Source organism: Pezoporus wallicus, unplaced genomic scaffold (assembly GCF_028554395.1).
Source record: "Pezoporus wallicus isolate ANWC-B61680 ecotype Strahan unplaced genomic scaffold, APGP_CSIRO_Pwel_v1 contig_14549, whole genome shotgun sequence".
NCBI classification, from domain to species: Eukaryota; Metazoa; Chordata; class Aves; order Psittaciformes; family Psittacidae; genus Pezoporus; species Pezoporus wallicus.
In genome coordinates this window covers 29974-57613 of record NW_026641512.1, presented here as the reverse complement: position 1 = coordinate 57613, position 27640 = coordinate 29974, and the positions used below count along the sequence as shown (strand labels likewise).

The 27640-nt window shown below is 69.9% G+C and overlaps 3 protein-coding genes across 19 annotated transcripts; 2 read left to right on the top strand and 1 right to left on the bottom strand.

Moving 5' to 3' along the window:
- The first annotated feature begins 308 nt into the window (after positions 1-308).
- On the top strand, positions 309-14526 carry ZBTB7B (zinc finger and BTB domain containing 7B). 5 transcript variants are annotated; one of them, XM_057424130.1, is made up of 3 exons: positions 309-440; positions 11621-12624; positions 13171-14526. In XM_057424130.1, exons 2-3 carry the CDS (start codon positions 11627-11629, stop codon positions 13589-13591), a joined length of 1419 nt encoding a protein of 472 aa, XP_057280113.1. In that variant the 5' UTR covers positions 309-440; positions 11621-11626; the 3' UTR covers positions 13592-14526. The 5 variants fall into 5 exon arrangements, with proteins under 5 accessions (XP_057280113.1, XP_057280114.1, XP_057280115.1 ...); XM_057424131.1 differs by lacking the exon at positions 309-440 and adding an exon at positions 1555-1659; XM_057424132.1 differs by lacking the exon at positions 309-440 and adding an exon at positions 1643-1770.
- A 418-nt stretch (positions 14527-14944) lies between these two features.
- DCST2 (DC-STAMP domain containing 2) lies at positions 14945-18734 on the bottom strand. Of its 4 annotated transcripts, XM_057424121.1 has the most exons (15): positions 18337-18732; positions 18084-18254; positions 17830-17931; positions 17532-17726; positions 17361-17426; positions 17063-17276; positions 16823-16980; positions 16580-16744; positions 16297-16464; positions 16111-16211; positions 15906-16036; positions 15658-15773; positions 15491-15584; positions 15174-15413; positions 14945-15097 (listed from the first exon to the last, which is right to left on the bottom strand). In XM_057424121.1, the coding sequence occupies exons 1-15, from the start codon at positions 18632-18634 to the stop codon at positions 14998-15000; spliced, it is 2319 nt and encodes a 772-aa protein (XP_057280104.1). In that variant the 5' UTR covers positions 18635-18732; the 3' UTR covers positions 14945-14997. The 4 variants fall into 4 exon arrangements, 3 of the variants coding, with proteins under 3 accessions (XP_057280104.1, XP_057280106.1, XP_057280105.1); XR_008974182.1 differs by lacking the exon at positions 15491-15584 and having other exon boundaries at positions 14976-15097; positions 18337-18734; XM_057424123.1 differs by lacking the exons at positions 16297-16464; positions 16580-16744 and having other exon boundaries at positions 18337-18734.
- A 1366-nt stretch (positions 18735-20100) lies between these two features.
- Positions 20101-27093, top strand: ADAM15 (ADAM metallopeptidase domain 15). Of its 10 annotated transcripts, XM_057424112.1 has the most exons (25): positions 20102-20312; positions 21139-21242; positions 21675-21751; positions 21897-21975; positions 22070-22146; positions 22225-22402; positions 22475-22537; positions 22613-22681; positions 22768-22937; positions 23011-23095; positions 23162-23310; positions 23390-23567; positions 23650-23742; positions 23823-24018; positions 24091-24199; positions 24326-24476; positions 24542-24619; positions 24697-24808; positions 24895-25033; positions 25402-25455; positions 25713-25818; positions 26248-26316; positions 26470-26541; positions 26698-26819; positions 26984-27093. In XM_057424112.1, the coding sequence occupies exons 1-25, from the start codon at positions 20228-20230 to the stop codon at positions 27024-27026; spliced, it is 2658 nt and encodes an 885-aa protein (XP_057280095.1). In that variant the 5' UTR covers positions 20102-20227; the 3' UTR covers positions 27027-27093. The 10 variants fall into 10 exon arrangements, 8 of the variants coding, with proteins under 8 accessions (XP_057280099.1, XP_057280097.1, XP_057280095.1 ...); XM_057424116.1 differs by lacking the exon at positions 24542-24619 and having other exon boundaries at positions 20101-20312; XM_057424114.1 differs by lacking the exon at positions 26248-26316 and having other exon boundaries at positions 20101-20312.
- Positions 27094-27640: the final 547 nt, after the last annotated feature.

Here is a 27640-nt window from a genome sequence, read left to right as displayed (position 1 = left end):
AGGTTGTGGGGCAGGTGAGCACAGCTGGATGGTGTGTGGTAGGTTGTGGGGCAGGTGAGCACAGCTGGATGGTGTGTGGTAGGTTGTGGGGCAGGTGAGCACAGCTGGATGGGTGTGTAGTAGGTTGTGGGGCAGGTGAGCACAGCTGACGGGTGCGGGGCGGGTGCTGTGGCCGGTCCGGGACATTCCGGTATTTATAGCCCAAATAAACGGTGCCACCGGCACCAAAGACCCCTTTGGTGTCGCCGGGCGCGTCCGTGCCGCGCGGGGCCGCGCTCGCCGCCTGCGGGGCCCGGCTCCGGGACCGGCAGTGCCCTCTGCAGGCGGCCGCGCCCGGGCCGCGATGACCGCCCGGTCCTTCCTGCCACGCCGCCGGCCCGGCTGACACGGGCCCGCGGCCCCCGTCCGGCACCGGCCCCTCCGCGACCCGCGGGCAGGAGGTGAGTTCGGGAGCCCTGCGGGGCAGCGGGCGGCGGCCCCCGGGAGAGCACCGACAACTCCGGCAGCGGCTGCGGGGAGCGGCGGGGGCACCGGGTCCGGGCCGGGGGGCGGTGGGGCCGGGAGGGTGGAGCGGGTTTTCCGCGGGTTTCTCCACTCTTCCCTGTTTCCCGCTGCGGGAGCCCCGGGCAGGGCGGGTGGGTACGGGTCCGGGCAGGGTATGCGGGCGGGCGGATGGGGATGCAGGTGGGGGGGTGCGGTGAGGCAGGTGGACCGAGGCACGGCGGCAGGTACCCGGTACCGGGCCCCGGCGGGCGGAGAGCTGGGCGGGGAGACCGGTGGCGTATCGGTGCCCCCGGCGCGGCCCGGCTGACATAACGTCTGCGCGGGGCGGTGTTTGCCTTGGCAGCCCGCGGCGGCGGCTCCGGCTCCTCACACTTTCCGCCAGCGCCGGGCAGCGGCCGGGCTCTGAGTCAGAAGGAGCCGGGGGGAGGGGGGCCGGGGTGAGCCGAGGTGAGCGCCGGGCCGGGCCGGGCCCCGCCGCCTCCCGGGGGCCGGCGGCGGCCAAACAGGTTACACGGGGTCCCCGCCCCGGCACCTGCGGAGGGGCCGCTCGGGGGGGGGCCGCTGCCGCCGCGCCCTGCCCAGCGCCGCCGGGAGCGGGGGAGGCCCCGCCGCGCCCCTCGCACCCCGCTGCCTGCGCTCCGTGCCCGGCTCTCCCCGCACGGTGCCCGGCTCTCCCGGGCCCGGTTCCCGCCCCCCGTGCCCACGGGGCGGAGCGGAGCGGGGCGGGCCGGCAGCGGGGCTCGGCGCCTGGCACCGGGCGAGGCGGCGGGGGTCCGGTGCTGCCCTCCCACCCCCACCCCCCCCAGTCCCGGCGCCGGGCCCGGTGATCGCCGCCGTCCCCCGGCTCTGACTCAGCTCTTCCCATGCCCCCCCCCCCCCCCCAAGCGCTCCCCGTTCCCCGGGGGGAGCCCGCGTGGCCCCCGCCCTCCGGGGGGGGGGGGTGTGGCGGGGCTGATGGGCGGCCCTCCCCGCCAATGGGAGGCCGGACCGCCGGCGCGCTGCCCAATGAGCGGAGCGGGGCGGGCGCTTCCTGGAGCCCCGGCGGCGGCGGCGGCGGCGGGGGGGGGGGCGCGGGCGGGGCGCGGCGGCGGCAGGTGAAGGCGGAGGCGGGGCCGCGGCCCCGGGACCGTCCCGCAGCTCGGGCGGGGCGCGCAGGTGAGCGGCGCGGGTGGGAGCGGAACGGACCTGACCGGCGGGGGCTGCGCGGACAACGACCGACCGGTACCGCTGCCGGTGCGGCGACCGCTTGATCGCAGCCCGGTTGCGGTGAGTCGCGTGGGGCCGGGATGCTGCCGGCGGGGTGCGGAGCTCCCGCCCGCTGCTCCGCGCTGGAGCCGGTGGTCACGTCGCCCGTGGGGTGGAGGGGGGCCGCGCGTGGGGTCTTCCCGGTTCCTCCGGACGGGGCTGCGGGAAACTGGTGACACCGGTCGATCCCCGCCGGCTCCGGTGCTGCCCTTCAGCCGCGGTCCCCATTGCACTCACCCCATAGGTGAGCAGGTGCTGCCGCCATCCCCCCGCCCTTCCTGGCCCCATGAAGAAGCTTAGCCGCATCCCCATGTGCACCGGGCAGCGGCAGCACCGGTGCGGCGGGGAGGCAGCTCGGGAGCCAGCCCCACTGCGCCGGTGCCGATAGAGATGTGAGCGGAGGGTGGGGGTCTCCATGTCCTGGCACCCTGCGCCATGCTGGTGACCTGCTGGGCCTGGTGTGCTGGCAGCGGTGGTGGGTGCCTGGCTGCTGGCCGTTGGTCAGGGACCACCACGGGGGTGCCCGTCGGACCCGGTGCCTCAGTGGCACCCGCCGAGCACCGGTGGACTCTGCCCCGCGCACACGGAGCTGCTGTGCTTGTCCCCCCCCGGCCGGCTGTTTGCCCGAGGCGGGGTGCGGTATTTACCCTCCTGCCGCGGCCCACGCCGGTGCAGAGCTGCGTCTTGGGCCACAGCCGCCCTTGACCCAGGGTGGCTTTTGCCAGGCAAGAGGACTCAGTGCCAGGTTTGGCCTGGGGTGAGTCTTGGTGTGTCTGTGTCCCCCGCCAGAGCCAGGCTGGGGGGTGGGGATGGGGTCCCCTGGCACTGGCACACGGCAGCTGCTGGCAGCTCGAGGCCTCGGCGGTGATGCCGGCGCTGGGCGCCAAGGGAGGGGTTTGGCTCAGGAACTTGAAGCGTGTGCGTGGAGAAGGGGAAGCTGTGGGGCAGGGGAGGGTGTGGGGCGTCGGGGCTGGGGTGCCCTCACTGAGGACAGGGACGCAGAGAGAGTGAACGGGCCCAGGGAGGTGACCCGGGGGGGGAGACATCAATGGTGGGTTCTGGGGACCCTCTGAGACCCCCGGCCAGGGCCCGGCGTGGCATGGCCGTGGTGCTGAGCCCGAGGCCGTGGCAGCGCGGCTCTGCCAGCTGGTGCTGTGCACCCTCGGTGCACACGTGGCACGAGCGCGACGGGTCCGAGCATGGCGGGGGGGGGGCCGCGGGCGCAGCGAGGGGTGCGGGGCCCGCAGGACCCCCCGCTCCCCGGCCCTCGAGGGGCGGCCGCTGCCCCGTGCGCGGAGCAGGAGCTTCTCCTCCGGGGCGGGCGGGGGATGATGAAACCACGGAGAAATCTCTCCTGGCAGCGCGGCCGCTGGCGGGAGCCCCCGGGAGCCCGCGCTCCCCCTGCGCCGCCGCCTTCCCATGGTAACCCCACCTCGGGAGCTGCTGGGGGGAGCCCGCCCCGTCTGGAGGGGGGTGCTGGCGCCCGCCCGGCTCCCCGCGTCCCCGCCGTGCCCCGGGAGCTGCTTGTCCACACCCCAGAGAGCCCCGGGGCAAGCGGAGGACCCAGCGAGGGGCTGGGCTGAGACCCGTCCAACTCGCTTCGTGCCAGGGAGATGACGCTCGGGTGGCCGCGCAGGCAGCGGGGGAAGCAGCCGGTGCCGGTGACCTTCAGCGCGGCCGGTGCGTGGCCGTGCCCCGTGCCCGGGGATGGATGGGCAGTTCAGGTGCTCGCTGCCCGGGGGGCCCCGGCACCCCAGGGGCCGGTGGCGTGGCTCGGGGGGGGGAGCGTATGCGGGCGGGGGGACAAGCCATGGCGAGGGAAAATGAAAGCAGGTGATGCGGAAGGAGAAGTAGGTCAGGCGAGCGCTGGCCTCTCCCGGCAGCCTTGGCTGCACTGTGAGCTCTGCTCTGCCCCGGCTGTCCCTGCCATGTCCCCAGGCCCCATGGGCAGCGGCTGGACGGGGCGGTGAGTGGGGGTCCTGGCACCGGATGCTGGGTCCAGGGCAGGGTGGGTACCAGCGCTGCCTGCCCTGGATGCTGGCCACTGGCGGACTGGGGAGCGTGGCCGCGCTGGCTGGCACACGGTGGGCACGGTGGCACCTCGGCAGGTTTGCTTCAGTTCCCCTCCCACGGGTATCGCAGGGGGCTGCGGTGAAGATGGGCAGGAGGATGCTCCGCTTCTGTCCCAAGAAGGGGAGGGGAAGGGGATTCCCGTCTCGTCTGGGCTGTGCAGAGTGAGCCAGCGCGGTGGGGACAAACATCCTGGCGGGGCTCGGGGCCGGGGGCAGCCCCATGTGCCGCAGGGGCGCTCCACGTCCGGCTTCGCCCTCTCACGGCACGGGGCTTTCTGTGGTCCTGCTCGCGGTGCTGCGTGGGTCGAGCCGTGCCGGGCACAGCCCCGCTGGCAGCGCTACGTGGGCTCGGGGGGGATTAGAGCCGCCCCCCCCCCCCCCCCCCCCCCCCCCCGCGCTCCCCTGGGATCAGCCGTGGGCAGCGGGAGCTGGCAGCAGGCAGCGCTCTGGGGGCGGAAGCCGGGCTATTTCGAGGGGTGTGGAGGGGGGGGCTGTGGGTTGGCACTGTCCTTGCCGGGTGACCCCACCGGGGCCAGCGCCGCCCCGCAGCCCGGAGTGAGCCCCGGGACCCGGCCGGTGCCGGCTGCCGGCGCTCAGCCTCCGGGAGCTGCCGGGACAGGGACCTCTCGGTGGGGAGGAGATGCCGCCAGCCTGGGGGCTCCCCCGGGGCTGTGCAGAGCGGCGGAATTGGGGGCCTGGCTGCTCTCCAAGGGGCTCCCGTGACCGTGCGCTGCAGGGAGAGCACCAGAGCCGGTTCACCCTGGGGTCTGTGCATGGGACCCGCCGCGGGCAGCGCTGTCGGTCCCAGGCTGGGAGCTCAGAGCCTCGTCCCGCTGCCGCCGCTAGCAGAGCCTTGCCCCGTCCCAGTGAGGTCCTGGCCAGGCCGGGCTGTGCGAGCCGGGGCCTGGCTCCACCGGGCCCCTCTTGCTGCTGTCAGGGGTAGGCTGGGCACTGGCTGGGCACTGGACACGTCCCACCTCGACTGCAGCCCTGACTGCTGGGGTACCTCGAATGGGTTTCACCCTGTGCTGTGGTGATCAAACATGGGGTTTGCTATTGACCATCTCCTTCCTGTTCCCCCTGTTCCCAGGTTCCATTTCAACAACCCCTTCCTTGCTTGCTTCCTTCCTTCTTTCCTTGCTTCCTTCCCCCTGCCTGCTCCTGTCTGTAGGCCCATGAGGGAGCAGCTGGGGGCAGCCCGTGTCTGGCCTCGAGCGGCCTCTTGCAGTGGGTGATGCTCGCAGCAGGGAGCCCATGGGTGATCCTCAGAGGCCACATGCCCTTGGCCACATCTGTCCTGGCCACCCATGGGTAAGCAGGTGGCTGTAGGACCCGCTGTCCTGGCAGGACGGGGTTTCCCGTGTCAGGATGTGGTGCAGGGGATGGGGATGCCCATGGCTGGACAGCATCCTACTGTCAGGAGTGGGGCTGGTGCCATGTAGGAGCTAGGATGCTGCTGGAGCTCGTGTCGCATCAGTGGTGACAGTGGTCAAGGTGCCTCTGCCCAAGGCAGGGGCTGAGCATGGAGGAGCATGGATGAAGGTCAGCCCATCCTACCCAGAGGCCAGCACCTCCACCGCCTGGTCCCTTATGGGTGGGCACCGCTTGGTGCCCCCCAGCCGGGGCAAGCAGCAGTTTGTGGTCGGCACATGAGCGGTTGCAACACCCCCAGGGTGGGGGGGCCGTGGTGAGTCACCCAGCGGGGCCTGGCCACCAGCGGGAACCCTGAGTCAGGCTGCGTGCCCATGCCGTGCCCATCCGTGCCCCTCCCTGCCCGCCTCGCCCACCTTATCTCCCGCCCTTAGCACCAGGCACACCTCGCCGGGGGGGCTGGCGCCATTCCCCTCCTTTATGGGGAGCAAAGGGCAGGCAGAGGGTTGGCAGCAGGGTGCTGCATCCCTCCCCTTCGTCCCACCTGGGATGCTGCCCCTGAGCTGTGCTCCCCGATGGGGCCTTCAGGCATCGTGGACGTGTGATGGGCAAGGCTGCAGCATCCCTGCTCCCAAGCCCCATGCTGCCTGCACCACCACTGCCTGCACCAGCGCTGCTCCATGGCCACACGGTGTCTGCTCTCCCTGCCTCATGATGACCCGCAGCACCACAGCCCCTGAACCGCAGTGGCAGGGGACGAGCTGCCCTGCATGGGCGATGCGCGGTCACGGGCAGTGCCCCTCTGCCATCCTCTCTGCCCGCTCGTATGGTCGGGCTCTTGCACAACCCGGCTCATTCCACAAGTGTTGCTGGGGCTGGAGGCCCCCTCCCTGCCTGCTGTGTGGCTCTTCCCCTTTCTGGGGGCAGCCCCACGGCAGGGCCCTGGCACGGCACTGGCCATGCTGGTGTGGGTGGCCAGGGCGGATTCTGGATGCTGGCGGTGGGGTGTGGGGAGCGCTCCCTGCGCTGCTAATTGCTGTTTAGCTGGGGATGCAGAGGGTGTAATTATGGGGGGGGGGGGGATTGCGCGAACCTGCAGCCGGCCCCTGGGGGCTGTGGGGGCACGAGGGGCCCGTGGGTGCCCTGGCACAGGGGGCCAAGCAGGACCAGAATCCCCCCTCCCCACGGTCACAGCATCCCCTGTGGGACAGTGGGGACCTGCTCCGGGGGCAGAGCAGGACGTGCATCGGCAGGGCCGGGGGCTGGCTCCGGGGCCCGCTGGGCAGGCCCCGGCACGCCGGACCAAGCCCAACCCTGTGGTGGCAGCCCTGCTCCCGCCAAGCGCAGGCGCCCTCCTGCCTTGGCCGGGCCAGCCGCAGCCATCGGCCAGCACCCAGCACCCAGCGCCCTTCCTTGGGGCGGCGGGAGGGCCAGCGCCCATTGACGCCTTGGCGTGGGGGGCCTGGCAGGCGTCGGGACAGCGATGCGGGCGGCGGAGAGGGGATGCTCGAGGCACCAGGTGCCGGTGCTCCCGGTGCTGGGGCTTTCCTCCCGCGGGAAGGGGCCCGGGGATGCCCCCTGCCTGGTTCCGGGTTGGGACCCACGGCACGGCGCCGGCCGTGAAGGGTTAATGCCGTGTGTGTTCTGGGAAGCGGGGCTGGGAGGTGCGTGACCCGGGGTGTGGGCGTCGACTCCTTTTGAGGTGGGATCCTGCGCTCAAGTGCAGCGGGGAGCGGGGCCAAGTTCACACAGCACCCGGCCTTCCCCTCCCTGCCGCTCGCGCCGCCAACCCGGCCGCGGCACGGTGCCGAGCCCTGCCAGGACCCCTGCCAGGTGAGCCCTCTGCCCACCCGGCACCACTGGACAGCGCGGTCACAAAGGTGCCGGGGCGGTGGGGACACGGCGTGGTACCACCGGCAGCAGGGAGGGCCGGGCAGAGCTGCCTTGGCACCGGCAGAAGGCTGCCGGGATGTTGGCGTCGCCTGCACCCTGCACCGCCCTCGCTGCCAGTGGGACGGGATGGGACGGGATGGGACGGGATGGATGGCGAGGTCCAGGTCACCGCAGCCCAGCAGAGCAGGGCCCACACCCTGCGGTGGTGATGCCAGGAGCTGGATGCGCCTGGGATGGGTGGTGGGGACGGCAGCGGGAGGGGGCTGTGGTGCTGGGATGGGGCCATGGTGCCATCGTGGAGCCGGTGGGCAGGGAGCTGGTGTGGGAGCTCAGCTGGGCTGCTCCCTGCTGCAGGTGCTGGCACTGTGGCTGCTGCCCTTGCCCAGCCTCCACCCCGGCATCCTGGCACCGGGCCGCAGGAGCTAGGCCGTGGCACTCAGACCCCTCCTCAGTGCCTATGGAGGCTGTGCCCATGCAGGGCTGGTGGTGCCAGGGGCCTAGAAGCTGCCCTGGTGGCACTGTGGGCATGAGGAGCGTGGCGGTAGTGGGGGTCCAGGGTGGGGCTGGGGGCTCTGTTTATCCTCCTCTCTTCAAACCATTTCCTTTCGTCTCTGCTCGCTGTTTTCTTCTTTCTTCAAAGAGCCGTTTGCTTCCCCTGGCACCATCCCTCCAGCACCCGCACGGACCCTGGCGTTTGCCCACCATGGGGCCACCAGCCCAGCTGGACCCCAGCCTGCTGCTGGGTGGGCAGAGGGGGTGCACAGCCCCTCGCCATGCTACCCCCCCACACCACGGCAGCTGGCACCGGCACCACTGCCACTCCCCACTGGCTTCAGGCAGGACAGTGTGGGCCGAGGCAGGGGGGATGCAGGTCCCAGACCCCTTTCTGGCTCCCTAAGTATGCAGGGGCCATTGTGGGATGAGGGGCCAGGGCCAGGTCCATGCCTGGCGCTGCGCTCCCCTTCCTGGGTGACTCATTCTCCCCAGTGCGGCTGTGAAGTCCCTCGACAGCGTTTGTGACTCCTGTGACTGAAAGTGCTTGGCAGCAGCCAGGGTGGGGGCTGTGCTCACTGGGACCCCTTCCCCATGGGGGAGCAGATGGGGGGAGCCCAAGGCACCCCCACCATCCCCAGCCAAAGCTGGTGGCAGCAGCTGGCACTGTGCCGGCATGCAGAGTGTCATCCGGGCTCGGCAGCATTGGATGGAGCCAGTTCTCACACAGTTCTCTTCAGGGCCAGACCCCCACCCTGCTGCATGTGGCTGTGCCAGGGCAGCCAGACCCCCATGGCCGGGGGAGCTGGCAGATGAATGGGGCTGGCCATGGTTGTGCCAGGCAGCGCGGTGTCAGGGTGACCTGGGCAGGCATTGTTCCTGCTGCCACCCGCCCCGGCACGAGAACCGGCTCTGCTTGGGGAGCGACCCCCCCTTTCCTCGGCCCCGTGTGGCTGCCGCAGCTGAGATGGGCCCAGCCGCAGGCATTGACGTAACCGAGACAGCCCCGGTGCGGCGGGGGCCCCGGCATCGCCGCCAGCCCCCTCCCCGGCCCATGCCTCCTGCACCATAGGCTCCGGCACAGCACTGGGGGCCAGGGGTGTCTCTGGCAGCCTCACACCTCGTCCCCCCCCGTTTCCTTATCGCCGCTGTAATCTCCTTGATGGCAGCACCCGCTCAGCATGTGACTTCTCCAGCGGGGAGGATGCGCGGTGGGTGGGGGTGTTGGCGAAGGAGGCGGTTTGGGGCGATGGAAAATCCCCCTCCTGCCGCTGCCTCGCCCCCGCCCCGCGCCAGCCCTGTGCCCTTGTCCATGGCCCCACGGCTGCGTTCGGGGGTCCCAGCTCCTCACTGGGCTGTGCTGGGCCTGCGCCACGACGGGTTCCGCGGCACCGGCAGTGCTCAGGCTGCTCCCACCTGCACGGTGACATGGTGAGGCGGGTGGCTGTGCCCATCCTGTGAGTATGGATGGCGCTTAGGCTGCGATGCTGGGCTCAGGGACCCCGGGTGTGGGAGCTCCAAGGTGGGCACATGCTGGTGGCACCATCATCCCTGTGCCAGGAGTCTCAGGGGGCTGAGGGTGCTGTGGAGGACCAGGGGATCCATCCCGCTGACACTGGTCTTTAGCTGGAGGAGGAGATGGACGCCACCCATCATGGGACCATCACCTGCAACCACCTTTGGGGTCCGAAGTGCTCAGGGCCGCCCCCATGGGCACCGCGTCCCCACTGCCCCAGGCATGTCTCAGGGCGCTCACCTCCCCTAATCCTGCCCCCGCTGCTAATCCTGCCTAATCCCACCGGGGGCTGTCGCTGCCTGTTGGCTCCCAGGGCCCTGATGGTTTAATCACCCCTAATCCGCTCGCCCCCGCCGCAGCAGGGACCCCGGCCGGCGGCGCCACGGGCTCCTGCCAGGCGCTGGGGCAGCCGTGGAGCGCCTGGCGCCAGCGCCCGCAGCCCGGGCGGTCGGCGCTGCCCGGCTCCCAGTTTCAGGGGCGGCTGCTGCCTGCCCTGCCGGTCGGGCCTGCTCGGCAGCGGCTGGGGCGGCTTCGCAGCCGGTTGCTCCGGGGCCGTTCCCAGCCGCCTGCCGAGGCAGCCCCAGCTGGCGGCCGCCCAAGCGCAGGGAGCGGCCGGCGCGGGGATGGGCCCCTGTGCCGGGGGCCGCGGCCGCGCCGCCCCTCCGCGGGCAAGAGGGGGCACGTCCCCCGCGGCCGCCGGCGGCACGGAGCGGCTTGGCGCGGCCGGCGCAGGGCGGCGGGGCTCGGGTGGGTCTGGCGCGGCGATGTCCACTCCTACATCGGCTCCGCGTGACACGGCACGGAGCCGGCAGCGCCCCTAGCCGGGCATGGTGCTGTGCGCCTGCCCCTGCCTTTGCCAGGGTGCAGGCAGGACAGACCTGCAGCCCGGTGTCACCCTGCGGCCCCCGTGCCACCCTGCAGTTCTGGTGTCACCCTGCAGTTCTGGTGTCACCCTGCAGCCCCGGTGCCACCCTGCAGCCCGGTGCCACCCTGCAGCCCGGTGTCACCCTACGGCCCCGGTGCCACCCTGCAGTTCTGGTGTCACCCAGCAGCCCCGGTGCCACCCAGCAGTTCTGGTGTCACCCAGCAGTTCTGCTGTCACCCTGCAGCCCCGTGTCACCCTGCAGCCCCGGTGTCACCCAGCAGTTCTGGTGTAACCCTGCAGTTCTGGTGTCACCTTGCAGCCCCGGTGCCACCCTGCAGTTCTGGTGTCACCCTGCAGTTCTGGTGTCACCCTGCGGCCCCAGTGCTACCCTGCAGTTCTGGTGTCACCCAGCAGTTCTGGTGTCACCCTGCGGCCCCAGTGCTACCCTGCAGTTCTGGCGTCACCCAGCAGTTCTGGTGTCACCCTGCAGCCCCGGTGCCACCCTGCAGTTCTGGTGTCACCCTGCAGTTCTGGTGTCACCCTGCGGCCCCAGTGCTACCCTGCAGTTCTGGTGTCACCCTGCAGCCCCGGTGCCACCCAGCAGTTCTGGTGTCAACCTGCAGTTCTGGTGTCACCCGGCAGTTCTGGTGTCACCAGCAGCCCCACTGTCTGGGAGACAGGGCAGGTATCACCCAGCAGCCCCAGTGTCACTCAGCTGCACCAGGCAGCAGGGAGGGCATTCCCCATGAAGGGGCACAGCATTACAGGCCAGGTTGCAGCCCTGGAGCCACTGCTGCTGCCTGTACCCTGCCTGTGGGACAGGGGAGTATCAGGCTCCCTCTTCCCACAGACTCCATCGCCTGCTTGCACCGGCTCCACGGGGATGCTGCATGTTCCCAGCGCAGCTCCATGGGGACCCCGGTGCCAGTGCTGGCGGTGCCAGGTTTGTGGCTGAGGCCAAGCCCTGCCAGCGCAGCGTGGGAAAGGCCGGGCTGGCGCAGGCAGGGCTTGGCTGGGCGAGGAGCGGCCCCAGGCTGGGGCAAAGCAGGAGGGAAAGGGGCCCGGCCCCCACCGGGAGCGGGGGCAGGAGCTGGCGGCGCGGGTGCTGATCCTAATCTGTGGTGGCAGGAAACGTGGCCCCCGTTCCCAGCCCGGCCAGGCTCCTCTTCCCGGCACTCGCCACCCACCCTCGCGGTGCCAGTGAGGCCGCGCTCCCAGCACGGTGCTGCCGGGAGCTGGCGGCTGCACCGTGGCCGTGCCGGGGGGCCGCAGGTGGGTGGGCTGGGGCAGGAAGCGCCGCGCCTCGGCGCCCGCTCAAAGGCACCACGCTGAGATTTCCCCCTTTGCTGTGGTGGCGCCGGGGGGGCAGCGCGGGCACCCGGTGCTGCCGGCAGAGGAAGCGTGTGGGGGGCTGCGGCGGGCGCCGTGCGCCCACCACCCTTAGTATGGGCTGTGGGGGGTGAGGGCAGCCCCCAGCGCCCCACAAGGTGCCTGGGTTTGGTGTCCCTTGTGCCACCGCCACCAAGCCCTGAGCAATGGAGGTTTCTTCACACCCTGGCTTCGCGGTGGGGCCAATGCTTCCGCCGTGGCGGCGTTTCCTCCGAGCGCCGTCTCTCGGCCAGTCCCCGTGCTGGTCAGTAAGCATCCCCGTCCTTCCCGCAGGTGAGGATGATGGCCAGCCCGGAGGATGACCTCATCGGCATCCCCTTCCCCGAGCACAGCAGCGAGCTGCTGAGCTGCCTGAATGAGCAGCGGCAGATGGGGCTGCTCTGCGATGTCACCATCAAGACACAGGGGCTGGAGTATCGCACCCACCGCGCCGTCCTGGCCGCCTCCAGCCGCTACTTCAAGAAGCTCTTTGCGGGGCCGGGGCCGGGGCAGGAGGTCTGCGAGCTGGACTTTGTCGGGCCGGAGGCGCTGGGCGCACTGCTGGAGTTCGCCTACACGGCCACGCTCACCATCAGCAGCGCCAACATGGGCGAGGTGCTGCGCGCCGCGCGGCTGCTGGAGATCCCCTGCGTGATCGCTGCCTGCGTGGAGATCCTGCAGGGCAGCGGCATGGAGGCGCCCGGCCCCGACGACGGCGACTGCGAGCGCGCCCGCCAGTACCTGGAGGCTTTCGCCGCGCTGCCCGAGGGTGAGCTCCTGGCCCCGCCGCCCTCGCGCCCCGCCGCACGCCGCAGCAAGAAGACCCGCAAGTTCCTGCAGACCCGCGGCGCCCGGCTCAACAACCACGCCGAGGAGCCGCCCGCCGAGGCCGAAGGCTGCAGCAGCCCCCCGCCGCCCCCCCAGCCGCCCTCACCCCCCCTGCCCGAGGGGCTACCTCTGTCCTACGACAGCTTTGAGCTGCCCGAGGAGGAGGAGCTGGCCCCGCATCCCTTCCCCTTCCCCTACCAGCCTCCCCTGTCCCCTGAGGAGGCCGCCTCTGATGAGGACGCCATTGACCCCGACCTGATGGCGTACCTGAGCTCGCTGCACCACGAGTCGCTGGCGCCGGGGCTGGATACGCCTGACAAGCTGGTGCGGAAGCGCCGCTCGCAGATGCCCCAGGAGTGCCCCGTATGCCACAAGGTCATCCACGGCGCCGGCAAGCTGCCCCGCCACATGCGCACGCACACGGGGGAGAAGCCCTTCGCCTGCCAGGTCTGCGGGGTCCGCTTCACAAGGTGGGTGCGGCCTGACGGGTACCAGAGAGCATCCCCCATGACACCTTCCCTGCAGCCAGGCATGGGGCAGCGCAGGTCCATGGGGTCTTCTGCACTCCTGGAGAGCTGCTGGAAACGTCAGGATGAAGGCGCTGGCACTGCCTGCCCCATTCCTGGCAGTGTTCAAGGCCAAGTTGGATGGGGCTTGGAGCAATCTGCTCTAGTGGAAGGTGTCCCTGTCCATGGCATGGGGTTGGGACTGGATGAGCTTTAAGGTCCCTTCCAACACAAACTATTCCATGGTTCCATGACCTGCCCTGCCTGCCACCCAGGCCAGCATCCTCTACCTGTACCTGGCTGCATCTCTGGTGCGGTAAAAACAGGGACCCATTGCCCACCACCACCACTGCCTCCTGCCCCACCAGACCCCTGCATTCTGCAGAGCATCCCTGCTCCACATCCCATCCCTGCCATTTGGCTGCCAGCACCGCCCCCCTGCAGCCGCGTGGCTGCTGCTGGGGGCTGCCGGCTGCCCCGTGCCGATGTCTGCCTGTACCCCCCTTCCAGGAACGACAAGTTGAAGATCCACATGCGCAAGCACACGGGCGAGCGGCCCTACTCCTGCCAGCACTGCAGCGCCCGCTTCCTGCACAGCTACGACCTGAAGAACCACATGCACCTGCACACGGGCGCCCGGCCCTATGAGTGCTACCTCTGCCACAAGGCTTTCGCCAAGGACGACCACCTCCAGCGGCACCTCAAGGGCCAGAACTGCCTCGAGGTGCGGACCCGCCGCCGCCGCCGCGAGGAGCCGCCGCCGCCACCGGTGGGTCCCCCCGGCCTCGACCTGTCCAACGGGCGGCTGGAGGGGCTGCGCCTTTCCCTCGCCCGCTACTGGGGTCCGGGAAGGATCAAGGAAGAGGAAGAGGAGGCGGAGGGTGAGGAAGGGCCGCAGCCGGACGGCGCCGTGAAGGTGGAGACGGCGTAGGGTAGCTGCGGCGGCGGGTGCTGAGCCGAGCCGTACCCGCCGCGGGTTCTGTTCCCGTTTATCCCGTCACGGTTCATTCCCAGTTATGCAAAGGGGGAAACTACCCCTGGCCGATTTGCACAATGCGGGGGGGGGGTCCCCGCTGCCTTCTCCCCCACCGCCGGACACGGGACCCCCCCCCCCCGGGGGTCTGCGAGGAGTAGGGGGGGGAGGCAAAGCGGGACCGGGGTGACCCCCCCAACCCTCCGGGGACAAAACCCCCTCAGCATCAGCGGGGCCGGGACCGGTCGGGGGCCCCCACGGACCGACCCCCCCGCCCCCCAACCGGGGAGCGCTTCCAGTGGCGGCCCCGCCCCGCGCTGCGCATCGCTTGTCCCCCCCCCTCCCCGCCCCGAGCAGCCCCTCCCCGGCGAGACCCCCTCGCCCCTGCACTCCCGGCTGCTTTCTCTTGGTTGCACTATTCGGGTGACCCCGCCCGGGTGCGGGGCAGCCCCGGCCCCCACCCGACTCCCCCCACCCTCTATAAACCACCGCGGCCCTGTGGGACCCCCCCCCTCCCGGGTGGCCGGACCCCAGCGGCCACTCCTCTGCCCTTTGCACATGCCCTCCCTCTCGGGCGCATCCCCCCCGGGGGGGACCAGGGGACCGGCACTATTTGCCTAAAATAAGAGTTTATCTATATTTAAAAAAGTGATGTAATATATTCCCCCCCCCCCACCACCCCTTCCCGGCCCCTCCGCTGCTGCCGCCAGCGCTGCCCGGCCCCCACCTCTGTCCCTTGCCATGGGGTGCCGGGAGGGGTGATGGGGACGCGGGGCTCGGCCCCCGTCATGGCTTTAAAGTGCCTTATGGTGAACTTGAATCTTTCGGCTACTTGAACCTCTTTGGTGTCAGGAACCAAACGAATAATCGGCGGGCGGCCCTCCCCCCTTCCCCCCCCCCCGCCCCGCCGCGTCGCCTCTGTCTGTCTGTCTGTCTGTTTGTGTTTTGTTTTTTTTAAACGAAGGCTGCTTGGTAATAAACGGAGAAGCAGGGACCCCCCCGCGCCCGTGTCCGTCCATCCCGCGCCCGTGTCCGTCCGTCCCACGGCCCTCCCCAGGCAACTCCGCTCAGGTCCGGGGGGGTGCGCGGTGAGCAGGGCTGGGGCACAGTAGGGATGGGGACGGGGGCAGTGAGGGGATGGGTACATTGAAGGGCTGAGGGCACCGTGGGGCAGGGGGCTCTGTGGGATGGAGAAGGTGGCCCCACGCGGTCGGAACGGCCATGGGCAGCCGGGCATTAGCTCGGGATACCGGACGCCTCGGGAACCGGGTACTTTATTGACCAGCCCCGGCGGCTCCCGGCGCTCCAGCCGCGTCCCGGGGCCTGGCTCCGCGTCCTCGCCGCCGCGTGGCACCGTGCGGGCGTCACCGAGCCCTGTCCGTGCCGCGGGGCGGCCGCAGGGTCACCACCTCCTCCAGTTCGCTGCCGCTGCTCTCACGCCGCTCCTGGTAGCCAAAGTCCAGGCTGGGGCAGGGGAGAGAGGTGTCGGGGAACTGCATCCCCGGTGCCGATGGGTGCCGGGAGCAGCGCCGGCCCTCACCTGGAGACAGAGCTGCTCTCGCTTTCCACCTCGCTGCTGCCCCCGTCGCTCTCCCCGCTCGCCTCCTCCTTCAGCTGGGCTCGCAGCCGCGCTGCCAGGTTGGGGGGCAGCCGCCGGGAGCCCCCCAAGCCCCTCTCCAGCTCCCTGATGCGCTGCCGCAGCAGCCGCCCCTGCTCCAGGCCCCGCCGCGCTCGCACAGCGCCCAGCCACAGCCCCACCGTCTCCTCATCGCTGGAGTCTCTGCAAGGACGGGGCAAGGGGTGAGCTGCAGTGCCCCGGCCCCCGGGCTTTGCGGGGTCCCTGCACCCCCTGCTCACATCTCCTTGTCCCCAACGTCCGGGTAGGTCAGGGGGCCCATGCAGATGGTGCAGATGTTGTTCAGGGTTTGGTGGCAGTCTCTGCAGTACAGCCCTGGGGACAATGGCACTGTGAGAGGGGTGGGAGATCTTGGGGGCTGCCTGTTCCCCATTTAGGGGGGTCCTACCTTTGCATCCGTTTGTGATGCAGGTGATGAAGTCGGGCTGCTTCGTCACCCCACAGGCCAGGCAGCGCTTCTGCTGGATGCCAAAGAGCCGAGCCAGGCGGGCAAAGCAGGGCACCCTGCAGGCAGAGCTCCGTCACTGCTGGGTCTGCCCTTGCCGGGGCCGGCATTGCCCTTCTGCAGTGCCCAGCAAGGTGCTTGTGTGTCCAGGGTGGCTCCAAGCCCATGGATGCATCCCTCGGGGGGCTTACTTGGCAGTGAGGACGAGAAACAAGTTCCCTTTCCCGGCGTCGGCCGTGCGCAGTGTGGCGGCTCGGAGCAGGGCTCGTGCCAGCCCTGCCCGCTGTGCCAGGATGGTGCTGTGCAGGAAAGCCGTGCGCTCCTGGCACGACAGGGAAGGGGTGAGGGCAGGCGGCTGCTGGCAGGATGCTGGGGAGCTGGGGGTGGGCTCCTCACCTGCTCACGGCTCGGGTAATAGGTGGCACACACCAGCCGGCGCAGCCGTGCCACGTAGCTGCCGAAGATGGAGATGAAGAGGCAGATGCCGTACAGGATTCCTGGTGGGAGCAAGATGAGTCACACGGGGCAATCCCTCCAGTACCCCCCCACGCCATGCATTCTGTGGGTGCAACACCCCGTCACCCATGAAGACGTAGGTTCTGTAGTCGGGCTCCTCAGGCTGGATGAGGCAGCGCTGGGACACCACCGAGATGTTGCCCTGCTGCAGCACACCGAAGGCAGATACCAAGTCCCGGTAGATCTCACTGGTGTAGCCTGACCCATTGACGCTGACACCCACCACCACCGGTGCTGGGGGGGACAACGGCTCAGACCCAGGCAATGGAGCACCCACCGCCCCAAAGCCCTGGGCCCCAGCCAGCAAAGCACCCAAGGCTGCTGCTCTGGCACGGTGGGTGCTGCTCACCCCTGGCAACAATCTCCCCCTGCAGCTGGTGCCGGATGAGGTCAAGCAGCCAGAAGAGGCTGTAGTCAGCCAGGATGATGCAGAAGCCCAGCAGCATGTGGCGCAGGAACCCCACGAGCTGCAGCCCGTACTGGCGATGCTCCTTCCGTGACAGCCACAGCCCAGCTGCGGGCAAGAACGACGTGAAGCCAGGCTCTGGGCAGAGAGGTTTCGCCTGGGGATGCCCCCGCACATGGGGCTGACCTGGGGAGATGTAGAGGCCGCACTCCCGTGCTGTCAGAGGCAGCACTGTGGGTTTGCCCTGCTCTGCCCGCAGCTGGTCCAGCTCCATGAAGCGCCGTGTGATGTAGATGTTGTCGAAGGTCTCATCCTGCAGGTACCGGTGCCGGTACCGCAGCGCCCTGGGGACATGGGGGGAGCTGGGCACTGGCACATTCAGTCCCTGTCCCCACGGGGGGGCAGAGCAGGACCCGGCCCACTCACTTGAAGTACATGTAGAGGATAGCGAGGAAGGAGACGTTCAGGAAGAGCCCCAGAATGCGGCGGGTGGGCTCCATGCTCTGGCTCACACCCTCCATGATGTCCAGGGCCACCTCTCCCAGGCTCTTGCTGGCGTTGAAGCTGATGTCAAACTCGTGCACGGCCGAGATGTTGAACTCAAACTCCCGGCGGACACGGTCCAGAGCATTGTTGAGGGCTGTGGGGGTGACAAGTGGTGCTGGGGGTCAGGGTGAGAGCGGGGACAGGGCATAGGGACCCCCCCCAGCACTGCTCTACTCACAGGTGGCAACGTTGGTCTGGATGAAGTTCTGGATGTACTGTGGGATGATGCAGAAGACGAGGGCAACTGCGGGGAGGGGGGGTCTCTGCCATCTCTGCCAGGGTGGGACCCCTGCGGTGGGCACGGGGCCACTGTACTGACCCCCCCACAGAAGGGTAGGGCCCCACGCACCGTTGGCCAGCCCGCAGAGAGGCTTGAAGGCAGTGATGATGTAGCAGAGGAAGAAAAGGAAGGGGATGGCGCGCTCGCAGTTGTCCTTGGCCTCCTCAAAGAGTCTCAGGCAGCGGTAGAAGGGCGAGCCCAGCTCCTTGTTGCACACCCGGCCGATGCTCGCCAGCCACAGCCACACGTTGTGCAGGGCTCGGGCTGCAGAAGGGGAGAAGGCAATGGGAGACGGGCAGGTGATGGGGCTGAGAGCAGGGTGGGGGTGTTGGAGGCAAGGGAGACCCTCGGGGACCCCCCCACTCACCGACGTGGCTGACGGCATCCATGATGGAGCGAAAGAACTTGCGGACGCGGTCACCCACTGCCTTGGCTTCCTGTGCAATCTCCTTGATCTTGGACAGAAAGTCTGCAGAGAGGAGACCCCTGAGCACACCCCGAGGGGCAGCCCAGGGCCGGATACTGCTGCGGGAAGTGACTGTCCCATAGAACCATGGGATTTACCACCTCTGTTCCAGTCCCATCCCACGTCCCACCACATCCCCCGGCCCCTCATCTCACTGATCAGTGGCTCCTGGGCGCGCTGCAGCCTCTCGGCTGTCTGGTTGAGGGCGAGCTCAGCCCCGCATGACAGTGACTCGGCGGCACGGGAGAAGTTGTGCAGGACGTTGGCGCAGGGGCCCTGCACGGCCATGGTCAGCGCCAGCAGCAGCATCAGCATCTTCCCCTCCTCTGCGGGACAGGGTGGTCCTGGGGCTCAGCTGCGACCTGGCGCTCCCCCCATCCCTCCCAGTGGCTCCTGGTGGCTGCTTACGGGTGAAGATCTGGGGCAGCGACAGCAGCACCGTGACCTGCGCCTTGGCAGAGAAGGCCATGCCCAGCCCCAGCAGGGCGCCCAGGCCGATGGTGGTGATCAGGCAGTACCAGATGTTGTGGCCCTGTGCCAGCAGCACCAGAGCCCCATAGAGGCTGGCCAGGGCTATGCCCAGCACAAACCCACAAGCGCTGCGGGCCACTTCCCGCACCCTGCTCAGCTCCTGTGGCTGCTGTGGCTGCTGGGACCGTGGTGCCAGGCTCCGGCCCCTCCGCCCCAGCCACGAGACCAGCCCCATGCTGGGCTGCGCTCCCCCGGGCTCTTGCGCTCTCCCAGGCTCCAGCCTCAGCGATACAGCAGACTGAAGGAGCAGCTCAGTGAGCTGGTTGCAGGGGAGCACCTCAATGTTGTCGGTGCAAAGCTGTCGGTTCTAGAAGAGCATCCTGCCGTTGTCAGTTCTAGGGGAGCATCCTGCTGCTGTTGCCAGGGCAGCATCCCTGTTGTCGGTACCAGGGCAGCATCCCTCTGTTGCTGGTACCAGGGCAGCATCCCTCTGCTGTCAGTATCGGGGAACATCCCTCTGTTGCTGGTACCAGGGCAACATCTCTGTTGTCAGCACCAGGGCAGCATCCTGCTGCCATCAGGACAGGGGCCATGGAGCCAGCAGAGGCTCCCGGGCGAGAGCACTGGGCAGGGGCAGAGGCACGCAGGAGGCAGAAGCCACCCAACACGAGTGAGATCCCTCCCATTCCACTCCCGGCCAGGGCTGCCCGTGGGCACTGGGAGGGGGCCGGGCTGACCCCTCCCTCCCCACCCAGCCCTGCAGCGAGCGGTGGTCTCGCTGCTGCCGGCCCCGTGCAGCCGGTTCCTCTGGAGCCGGCCGGACCAGCACCGCTGCAGCAAGTTCTTCCTGGGTGCCAGCGCTGGGACATCTGCCTGCCCGTGTCACTCCTCTGCCACACTGTGAAGGGTGGGTGGTGTGTGGGACCCCTGCCCTGTCCACTGCTGCCTGTGCCAGCACCATGCCTGGGGGTCCTGGCTCTGCCACCACTTGGCCATCCATGTTATGGGCATGTCCCTGATGGAGCAGCTCCTGTGCAGCACCATTGGGGTCCTCAGCACTACTGCTGCTGCCTTCTACTTCCCCAAGATGAGTGGCAGCCCCTTGGCAGTGCTCGGGGGGCAGTTTTTGGGGTGCGTGGTGCCCACAGTTTTGGGATGCCTTCAAAGTCCCCTGATCCCGGGTCTGCTGCCCCATGGGGCAGTGGCTCATCCTGAGCCCCCCATAGCCCCGTCCCGGGGGACATCGTTGGTGGAGCGGTGCTGCAATGCTAGAGCTGCACCGTGCGCGGGGTGCCCGTGACCCCCCAGGAACGAGTCTCACCTGCACCCCTGGGAGGATGAGGGGTGCGGCATTAAAGTGTCCCCCCATGCACGGTGTGAAGTGGGGTGCATCTGTGGGTGGGGGGCTACAGGGGAGGGAGTGGGGAAAGGGGCTGGAAGGGTGACAAAGGTGGGGGGGGGGGTCTTCTGGGTGAGGGGTGCTGAATGCAAGGGTCCTGTGGGATGTAAGGGCTGGGGGAGGTGGGGCCTGGGGGTGATGGAGCGGGGTCTCCGCGGGATGAGGGTGAAGGAGGGATCCGGGCGGTGCGGGACGGGAGGGCGTCTCCACCCCCACCGCAGCGCTCGGGGCCTCGCAGCTCCCCCCCGGGGGTGTCTCCGGCGCAGCGGCGGGCGGGGGCAGCGCAGGAAGTTCCTCCCCCCGGGCCGGGCCGGGCCGTGCCGGCGGCCGGTGGCGGCGGTGCCATGCGCGGCGGGAGCGGCTGCTGCCGGTCAGCTCGGGAGGCGACGGCCCGGGGCCGCCGGGCTCCGCTCGGGCTGCGGGACGGCGATGGGGGCGCGGGAGCCGCGGCCGCTGCTCCTCCGCTTCCTCCTCCTCCTCGCCTCCAGCACCGGGGCCAACGGGAGCGGCGCAGGTGAGCGGTTCCTGGGGGTCCCGTTGGTCCGGGTCCCCCAGCCCGTGAGGGTCCGGCCCTCGCCTCCTCAGCGACATCGCGGGGGGATCCTCGCGGAGCGGCAGCAGCCGCGGGGGGCGGACCCCGGGCCGGGGACCGCGCTTTGATCCGGCGGCGGGGCCGTGGGGACGGGGGTCTGCGGGGGACACCCCCCCTACGGCCCCCCGGGCCCCAGCAGGGTGCGGGCGGAAGGGGGGGTGGGCTCCGGGGGGGGCTCTGAGTCAGCCTGGGCAGCGCCGCCCTGCCCCGGTCCCGGGGCTGACGCAAGGCCTGGCAGGGACCCCGGGAAGCCCGTCCCGAGGCTGGGGCCCACGGGGGTCACCTCTGCTGGAGCCGCTGCCCCGGGTGGTGCGGCCGGGGGGGACCCCGGGAGCTGCTGGGGAGAGCGCGGGGTTCCCTGTCCCTGCTCCAACCCCGAGCCCCTGCCCTGGTGCCGGGGACCTGTGCTGTGCTGGGGGACTGTGGGGAGCTGGGAGGAGATGGGTGCCAATGGGGGTCCGGGCTGTGATGGAGGTGACGGTGGGGGTCCGGGCTGTGATGGAGGTGACGGTGGGGGTCCGGGCTGTGATGGAGGTGACGGTGGGGGTCCGGGCTGTGATGGAGGTGACGGTGGGGGTCCGGGCTGTGATGGAGGTGACGGTGGGGGTCCGGGCTGTGATGGAGGTGACGGTGGGGGTCCGGGCTGTGATGGAGGTGACGGTGGGGGGCCGGGCTGTGATGGAGGTGACGGTGGGGGGCCGGGCTGTGATGGAGGTGAAGCCGTGACCAGGCTCTGGGCCTCATGCAGGTGACAGCTCGCGACAGCACCACGCAGAACCGGGGCGCTCCTGGTACGTGATCCCGGGGGTCCTGCAGGGTGACCGGATGCTCAGCCTGGAGGAGGTGACCCGGGTGAGCCCCTGCCCGCGTCCCCATGCAGGGGCTCGTGACGGTGGGGTGGGGGCTGCCAGCAAAGCCCCTCCCGGTGCTGTCCCGGTGCAGGTCGGGGCACCCACCCCATGCCCGGCGGAAGGGCCCGTCCCGCCCCGCGGCCATTGGGAGTCTCTCCGGCGTTTCCGCCGCACTGCACCGGGCAGGAAGCAACGGGGGGGGGTGTGCGGGGTGTGGTGTGCGCGAGGCGGGGGGACCCGGCTCCATCCACCCTTCCCCGTTCCCGGGACAATGCGCCCGTGAGGGAGGGACGCTTCCTGCGGGGCGGGGGCCGGGACGGGCAGGGGATCCCTCCTGCTCCCCCTGGAACGTGCCAGGGCCACCGGTGGGGATGGGGGTGTGGGACCCCCCTGGGGCAGGGTCGGGTCCTGCTGTGACCGCTGCCTGTGACAGGGGGGGTTCCCTGCCCGGCTGCGGGTCCTGCTGGAGCTGGAGGGGACACGGCTGGTGCTGGAGCTGGAGCAGAACTGGTGAGTCAGTGCATGGCAGGAGAGGGATGAAGGTCCTGGGGGTGTAGGTGGAGAAGAGGAACAATTCCTTCCCCACAGGGTCCCTGCTTTCCCCATGGGGTGAGCTGGGGGGCCCTGCTGTGGGGGTGATGCGTGTCTGTGGCAGGGAGCTGGTGCTGGGCACTGGGGCGCTGCTCTATTACCTGCCCAATGGCACGCGGGTGATGCAGGAGGCCAGCGAGCAGGTAGGTCCCTGGCATCCTGTGTCCCTGGACATGTCCCAGTGCCCCGGGGGACCCCAGGATGGGGCTGGCTCCTGAGCCCCACTCTCTGCTGCAGGAGCACTGCTGCTACCAGGGGACGGTGCAGGGCGTCCCTGGCTCCTGGGCCAGCCTCTGCGCCTGCGCCGGACTCAGGTGAGCCCCTGGCACCAGCACCCCTGCCCCTGGCTCCCCCCTGTGCTGCTGACACCTCCTCTCCCGTTCCCTCCCCAGCGGCCACCTCCGGCTGTCGGACACCAGGAGCTACAGCCTGGAGCCGGCAGCCAATGGCCCCGTGGGTCTGCACCTCGTGCATTGGCTGCTGGAGCCCCGGCTGGCACCGCGGGCCTGCGGGCAGGACCCCCTGGACACCCCCCAGGAGGAGAAAACGGAGCCCCCCTGGCCACAGAGGGTAGGTCACCCACAGGGCCTGCCCCACTGCAAGCACCCCCTCACCCCCCAGCCTAACCCAGCTCATCCACAGGGCAAGCGGGCAACAGCGGAGCAGCGGTTCGTGGAGCTGGTGATGGTGGTGGATCACGCCGCGGTGAGCGCTGGGCAATGTGGGGCAGTCCCGTTCCCTCAACGGCCCCCCTGACACCCCCCCTCCCTGCACCCCCAGTTCCAGAATTACCCCAACCTGCAGCGCGTCCGCACGCGGACCCTGGAGATCGCCAACCAGGTGGATGCAGTGAGTGGCTGCTGCAGCGCCAGGCACCCTCCAGTGCTCACCGCGGTGGTGCTGGGGCTCCCTGACACCCTGCCTCTTCCCCCCAGTTCTTCCAGCCGCTGGGGGTGCGGGTGGCCCTGCTGGCGGTGGAGGTCTGGAGCGAGGGTGACTTGTTCGTGGTGGGCAGCAGTGCCCGTGCTGCGATGGAGCGGTTCCTGCGCTGGCGGCACCAGGAGCTGCTGCCGCGGCTGCCCCACGACAACGCGCAGCTCCTGACGTGAGTGGGGCCGGGATGGGGATGGGGCCGGGGTGTGTCGGCAGCCCCCCCACCCCCTGCACGCTCTCTGCAGGGGCACCCGCTTTGAGGACGTTGCCGTGGGGATGTCGGCTCAAGCCTCCATGTGCTCCCCGGCGCGCTCTGGCGGTGTCAGCATGGTTGGTGCACCCCTCCTCTGCTGCCCCCCACCCGCTACCAGCCCCCTCTGACCCCCCGTCCCACAGGACCACTCCATCAGTGTCCTCGTCGTCGCCTCCACGGTTGCCCATCAGCTGGGGCACAACCTGGGCCTGCGCCACGACGGTGCCGGGCGCTCCTGCACCTGCAGCGACCTCCGGCAGGACCGCGGCTGCATCATGGCCCTGCCCACGGGGTGAGGGCGGCAGCGGGGCTGCGGGGGGTCCGGGCCCGAGCCCCCTCCCCACCTCACCGGCCCCTCTCCTGCTCTGCAGGCTGACGCCCGGCTTGAGCTTCAGCAACTGCAGCCGGCAGGACCTGGAGCAGAGCCTGCGCCGGGGCCAGGGCCGGTGCCTCTCCAACGTGCCCGAGCCGCGGCGCCTGGCCGGGAGCCCCCGCTGCGGGAACCGCTTCCTGGAGCCGGGCGAGGGCTGCGACTGCGGTCTCAGCCTGGTACGAGGGCGGATCCGGGTGGGCTGGGGTCCCCCATGGCCGTAGTTGTGCCCCTGGCTCACCACAGCCCCTGTGCTGGCAGGAATGCACTGATCCCTGCTGCAACAGCAGCACCTGCCAGCTCATGCCCGGTGCCGAGTGTGCCACGGGGGACGGCTGCTGCCAGGACTGCCGGGTGAGTGGGGACTGGCACTGTTGCCTGCCGTGGGTTTGTTGGGGTCCCCCCACTTGTCTGAATGTTCCCCCCCCACACAGCTGCGCCGTGCCGGGCACCAGTGCCGGGAGCCGCTGGGCGAGTGCGACCTGCCCGAGTTCTGCGATGGGGCCTCACCGCACTGCCCACCCGACACCTTCCTGCAGGACGGGCACCCCTGCGCCGCGGCACGTGGGGTCTGCTTTGGTGGCGCCTGTGCCACCTATGAGGGGCAGTGCCAGCAGCTGCTGGGGACGGGTACGGCGGGGTTGGGACGTGGGGTCACGGGCCTGGTGGTGGTGCTGGGGCGTGCTGACCCCCCTTCGGCAGGCACCCGCCCCGTCTCCAGCTCCTGCATGGCCTCGCTGAACATGAGAGGGGATGAACGCGGGCACTGCGGGCAGCTCCCAAACGGCTCCTACATCCCCTGTGCCCAGCGGTGAGTGCTGTCCCCCCTCACTCTCACAGAGTCCCAGCCTTGGCTGGGTTGCATGGACCTTAAAGCCCCTCCAGCTCCATCCCCCTTTCCACCCTCCCCTGCCCTATGAATGTGCTGTCTCCACAGGGATGCTGGCTGTGGGATGCTGCAGTGCCAGCGCGACAGCACCCACCGGGACAGACCAGAAGGATCCTGCCAGGGGATGCTGGTGCTTAGGGGTGAGGATGTGACTGATGCAGCCATGGTGCTGCCCGGCACCTCCTGTGGCCCTGGCAAGGTGAGTACTGGGGTAGTGGGAGGGGGACCAGGGCCCTTGTGGGTGCTGATGCCTCGTCCCCCCAGATGTGCCTCCAGCGCCGGTGCCAGGACGTGTCTGCACTTGGTGACCAGCAGTGCCGGAGCAAGTGCCACGGGCACGGGGTGAGCGTGTGGGGCTGGGGATCGGGTGCTGGATGTGGGGCCAGGGCAGGGGCTGACCCTCCGTGTCCCCCACTCAGGTGTGCAACAACCTCGGGCACTGCCACTGTGAGCGGGGATGGGCCCCCCCGACCTGCGAGAGTCCCGGTGCAGGGGGCAGCCAGGACAGTGGCCCTGCGGCCATGGAGCGAGGTGAGGGTAGGGGCTGGCGGGCGCCGCAGCACAGAGAATGGGGCTTTGTGGTGCTGGAGCCGGGGGTGACGTGGTGCTCTCCGCAGGGGGGAGCGCACTGCCCACGGCGTTGCTGCTGAGTGCGCTGCTGGTGCTGGCCCTGGCGCTGGGGCTGTGCTGCGCGCGCCGGGCCGGGCTGTACAAGCAACTCTGCCAGCTCGGCAAAGGCACCTCCTGCCAGTACAGGTAATGGGGTACCCGTGCATCGTGTGTGCATGCGTGTGCTGGGGCAGGTGCTGGAGCCGCCTACCTGCATGCGGGCATGCACACGTGTGTGGTGGGTAAGCACGGCGCGTTGCATGTGCGTTTGCACATACGTGTGTGTCCCGTGGCGGCTGAGTGAGCGGTCTGCATGCGTGCGTGTCCCCGACCAGGCGCCGGGCTCTCTGTGTGTGTGAGCTCCCATGTGCATCCCCCCCAGCGCAGGTAGCAGACCCTGTTCATGCATCGTCACCCCGTGTCACCGCGGTTCCTCCCTGCCCTGTGTCACTGCGGTTCCTCCCTCCCGCTGTCCCCCTGGCCCCGGGCTGAGCTGGCCAATCTTCTCCCCACAGTGCTGAGACCCGGGTCCGATTCCTGGGTCCAGAAGCCGCAGACGGCTGGAGCGGGTAACGTCACTGCCGGAGCCTGGCGTGGGGCTGTCCCTGAGCCATCCTGCTTCGCAAGGCCTCCGGTGCTGAGATCTTCCCCTGGCAGTGCCCGTGGGGTGTGGGGCAGCCCTGGGGTGTGCAGGGTGTCGCATCTTCCGGCGCCGAGGGGTTCGTTTCTCTTGGGCTTCTGCTGGTGTCGGTGTCGCTTGGTTGCCATGTGGGGTCCCCTCAACCACCCACAGCAGGCGGGGCCTGATCCTGCCTCTTCCCTACAGGATCTCGCAGCCGGAGCCCCGGTCAGGCAGCCAGGGTCCCCCGGAGCGTCCCCGGCCCCCACAGTGGCATCAGGCCACAGAGCTGCAGGTCATGCACAGCAGCAAGGTGAGGGATGGGGATGGGGGGGATACTTGCGAGGGTGATGCTGTTGCCGTGGTAACCGGCTGTGGTTGCTGTGGGTACCGGGGTTCAGTCTGGTGGTTGCCAAGGCGGCATCCCTGGGTACCAGCTGGAGCATCCCTGGGTACCCGCCTGGAGCATCCCCTCTGCCAGGGCCTCATGGTTTGAGCCTGCGGCGCCCCGGGACAGGAGCAGCCTGGCACAGCCTGGACTGTGCTGCTCAGATACTGGTGCCACGCTTGGCACTGGCTGCACTCACCCGGGATCAGCACTGGGCACCCTGGGGCTCTTGGCACGGGGCTGAGCAGGGCCGGGGGGGGTCTGTGCTTGGCAGTGGGAGGGGGGTCTCCGCATGCTGCACGGCTTGCCCCACTGTGGGGCTGCATGGCGCCTGCCCTCTCCCTCTCTCCGCAGCCGGCTGCCCTCGGCGCGGCGCGGCCCGATCCGCCCTCCCGGCCTCTCCCGCCGGACCCTCCGCCCAAGGTAACGCCCTGGCCGGGGGGGGCCCGGGCACTGCTGCATGCGTGGCTGCGCACCAGCTCTCATGGACCCCCAGCCCCAGTGTGGCTCCTGGTGCCCCACATGGCCGCCAACCCTGAGCTGTCCCCTGCTCACTGTCCTGCTCTCTCTGCCCAGGCGCCCCCCTCGGACAGGCCGCCCCCCCCCACACGCCCACTGCCTGCAGACCCCGTGGTGCCAGGCACACAGGTAACAGTGGTGGTGGCACTGGCGTGTGGGGCAGGACGGCGTGTGCCTGTCCAGGCTCCCCATGGGGCAAGGGAAGCGGTTTGTGCCCCCCCCCCCGGGAGCCCATCGAGGTGGGGTGGCCGCTGCTGGAGCTTTGACACCCCCATTGCCCTGCAGCCCCCAGGTCTGGCCAAGCCCCCTCCACCTCGGCGGCCGCTGCCCTCAGCCCCGGCAGGACCATCACTGCCCCACAGCGAGACACTCCCCAGTCACCCCTATGTCACAGTGATTCCCTCCAGGTGAGCATGGGGGGTCTCTGGGGGCCGGAGTGGGGTGCCGAGGGGAAGCCAAAGTGCGGGTTAAGGGGGATGCGCAGTGGGGCTGCAGCGCGGTGGGGCTCTCGGGGCTGGGGGGAAGGACCGTGGGGATCCGCCCCCCCCGTTACCGCCCTGTCTCTCCCCAGGCCGGCCCCCCCGCCGCCCGCGGGTGCCCAGCAGGATGCGTGAGCTGCGGGACGGGGCCTCGCCGCCCGCTCGTGCCCCATGGACGCCAATAAAGGGGCCGCTTGCTGCCCGTGCGCTGCCTCCGCGCTGCCTCCGCCGCACCGGAGCCCCGGCTGGTGCTGGGGGGGGGGGGGGGGGGGGGGGGGGGGGGTGGGACCGGCCCCATCGCCGGTACCGGCCGCGGAACTACAACTCCCGGCAGCCCCTGCGCCCCCCCGGAAGTTCCCCCCCCTCCCCGCAGTGCGCTGCGCCCTCTGGTGGGCAACTTGCGCCCCCCAAAGCCACGTGTGCACGGGCACGTGACGGAGCCACCCCCACCCCCCCCCACCCCCCCCAGCACGCGCGTGTGCAAGGAGCTGCCGGTCACGTGTGCGCGCACGTGTGCACGAGGCGCTACACGCGTGTGCAGGAGCTGCTGTCGTGTGCAGGGAGCGGACCCCCCCGCACACACACACACACATACATACACATACATACATATACATACATATACACACACATACATACATATACATACACACACACATGCACACGCACACATGCACACACACACATGCACACACACACACATACACCGCGCACGCACACACATGCACACACACACATGCACACACACA

Excerpts from the sequence above, each read along its gene's own strand:
- DCST2 (XM_057424121.1), bottom strand. The coding sequence starts at position 18,634 with ATGGGGCTGGTCTCGTGGCTGGGGCGGAGGGGCCGGAGCCTGGCACCA. Across the intron at positions 16,212-16,296 it reads CAGAACCTACGTCTTCATGG|GAATCCTGTACGGCATCTGC; the intron begins GTGACGGGGTGT and ends TGCTCCCACCAG. Across the intron at positions 16,037-16,110 it reads ATTACCCGAGCCGTGAGCAG|GAGCGCACGGCTTTCCTGCA; the intron begins GTGAGGAGCCCA and ends CTGTCGTGCCAG.
- ZBTB7B (XM_057424130.1), top strand. The coding sequence starts at position 11,627 with ATGATGGCCAGCCCGGAGGATGACCTCATCGGCATCCCCTTCCCCGAG. Across the intron at positions 12,625-13,170 it reads TGCGGGGTCCGCTTCACAAG|GAACGACAAGTTGAAGATCC; the intron begins GTGGGTGCGGCC and ends CCCCCCTTCCAG.
- ADAM15 (XM_057424112.1), top strand. The coding sequence starts at position 20,228 with ATGGGGGCGCGGGAGCCGCGGCCGCTGCTCCTCCGCTTCCTCCTCCTC. Across the intron at positions 22,938-23,010 it reads GACAACGCGCAGCTCCTGAC|GGGCACCCGCTTTGAGGACG; the intron begins GTGAGTGGGGCC and ends CGCTCTCTGCAG. Across the intron at positions 26,542-26,697 it reads CCGTGGTGCCAGGCACACAG|CCCCCAGGTCTGGCCAAGCC; the intron begins GTAACAGTGGTG and ends ATTGCCCTGCAG.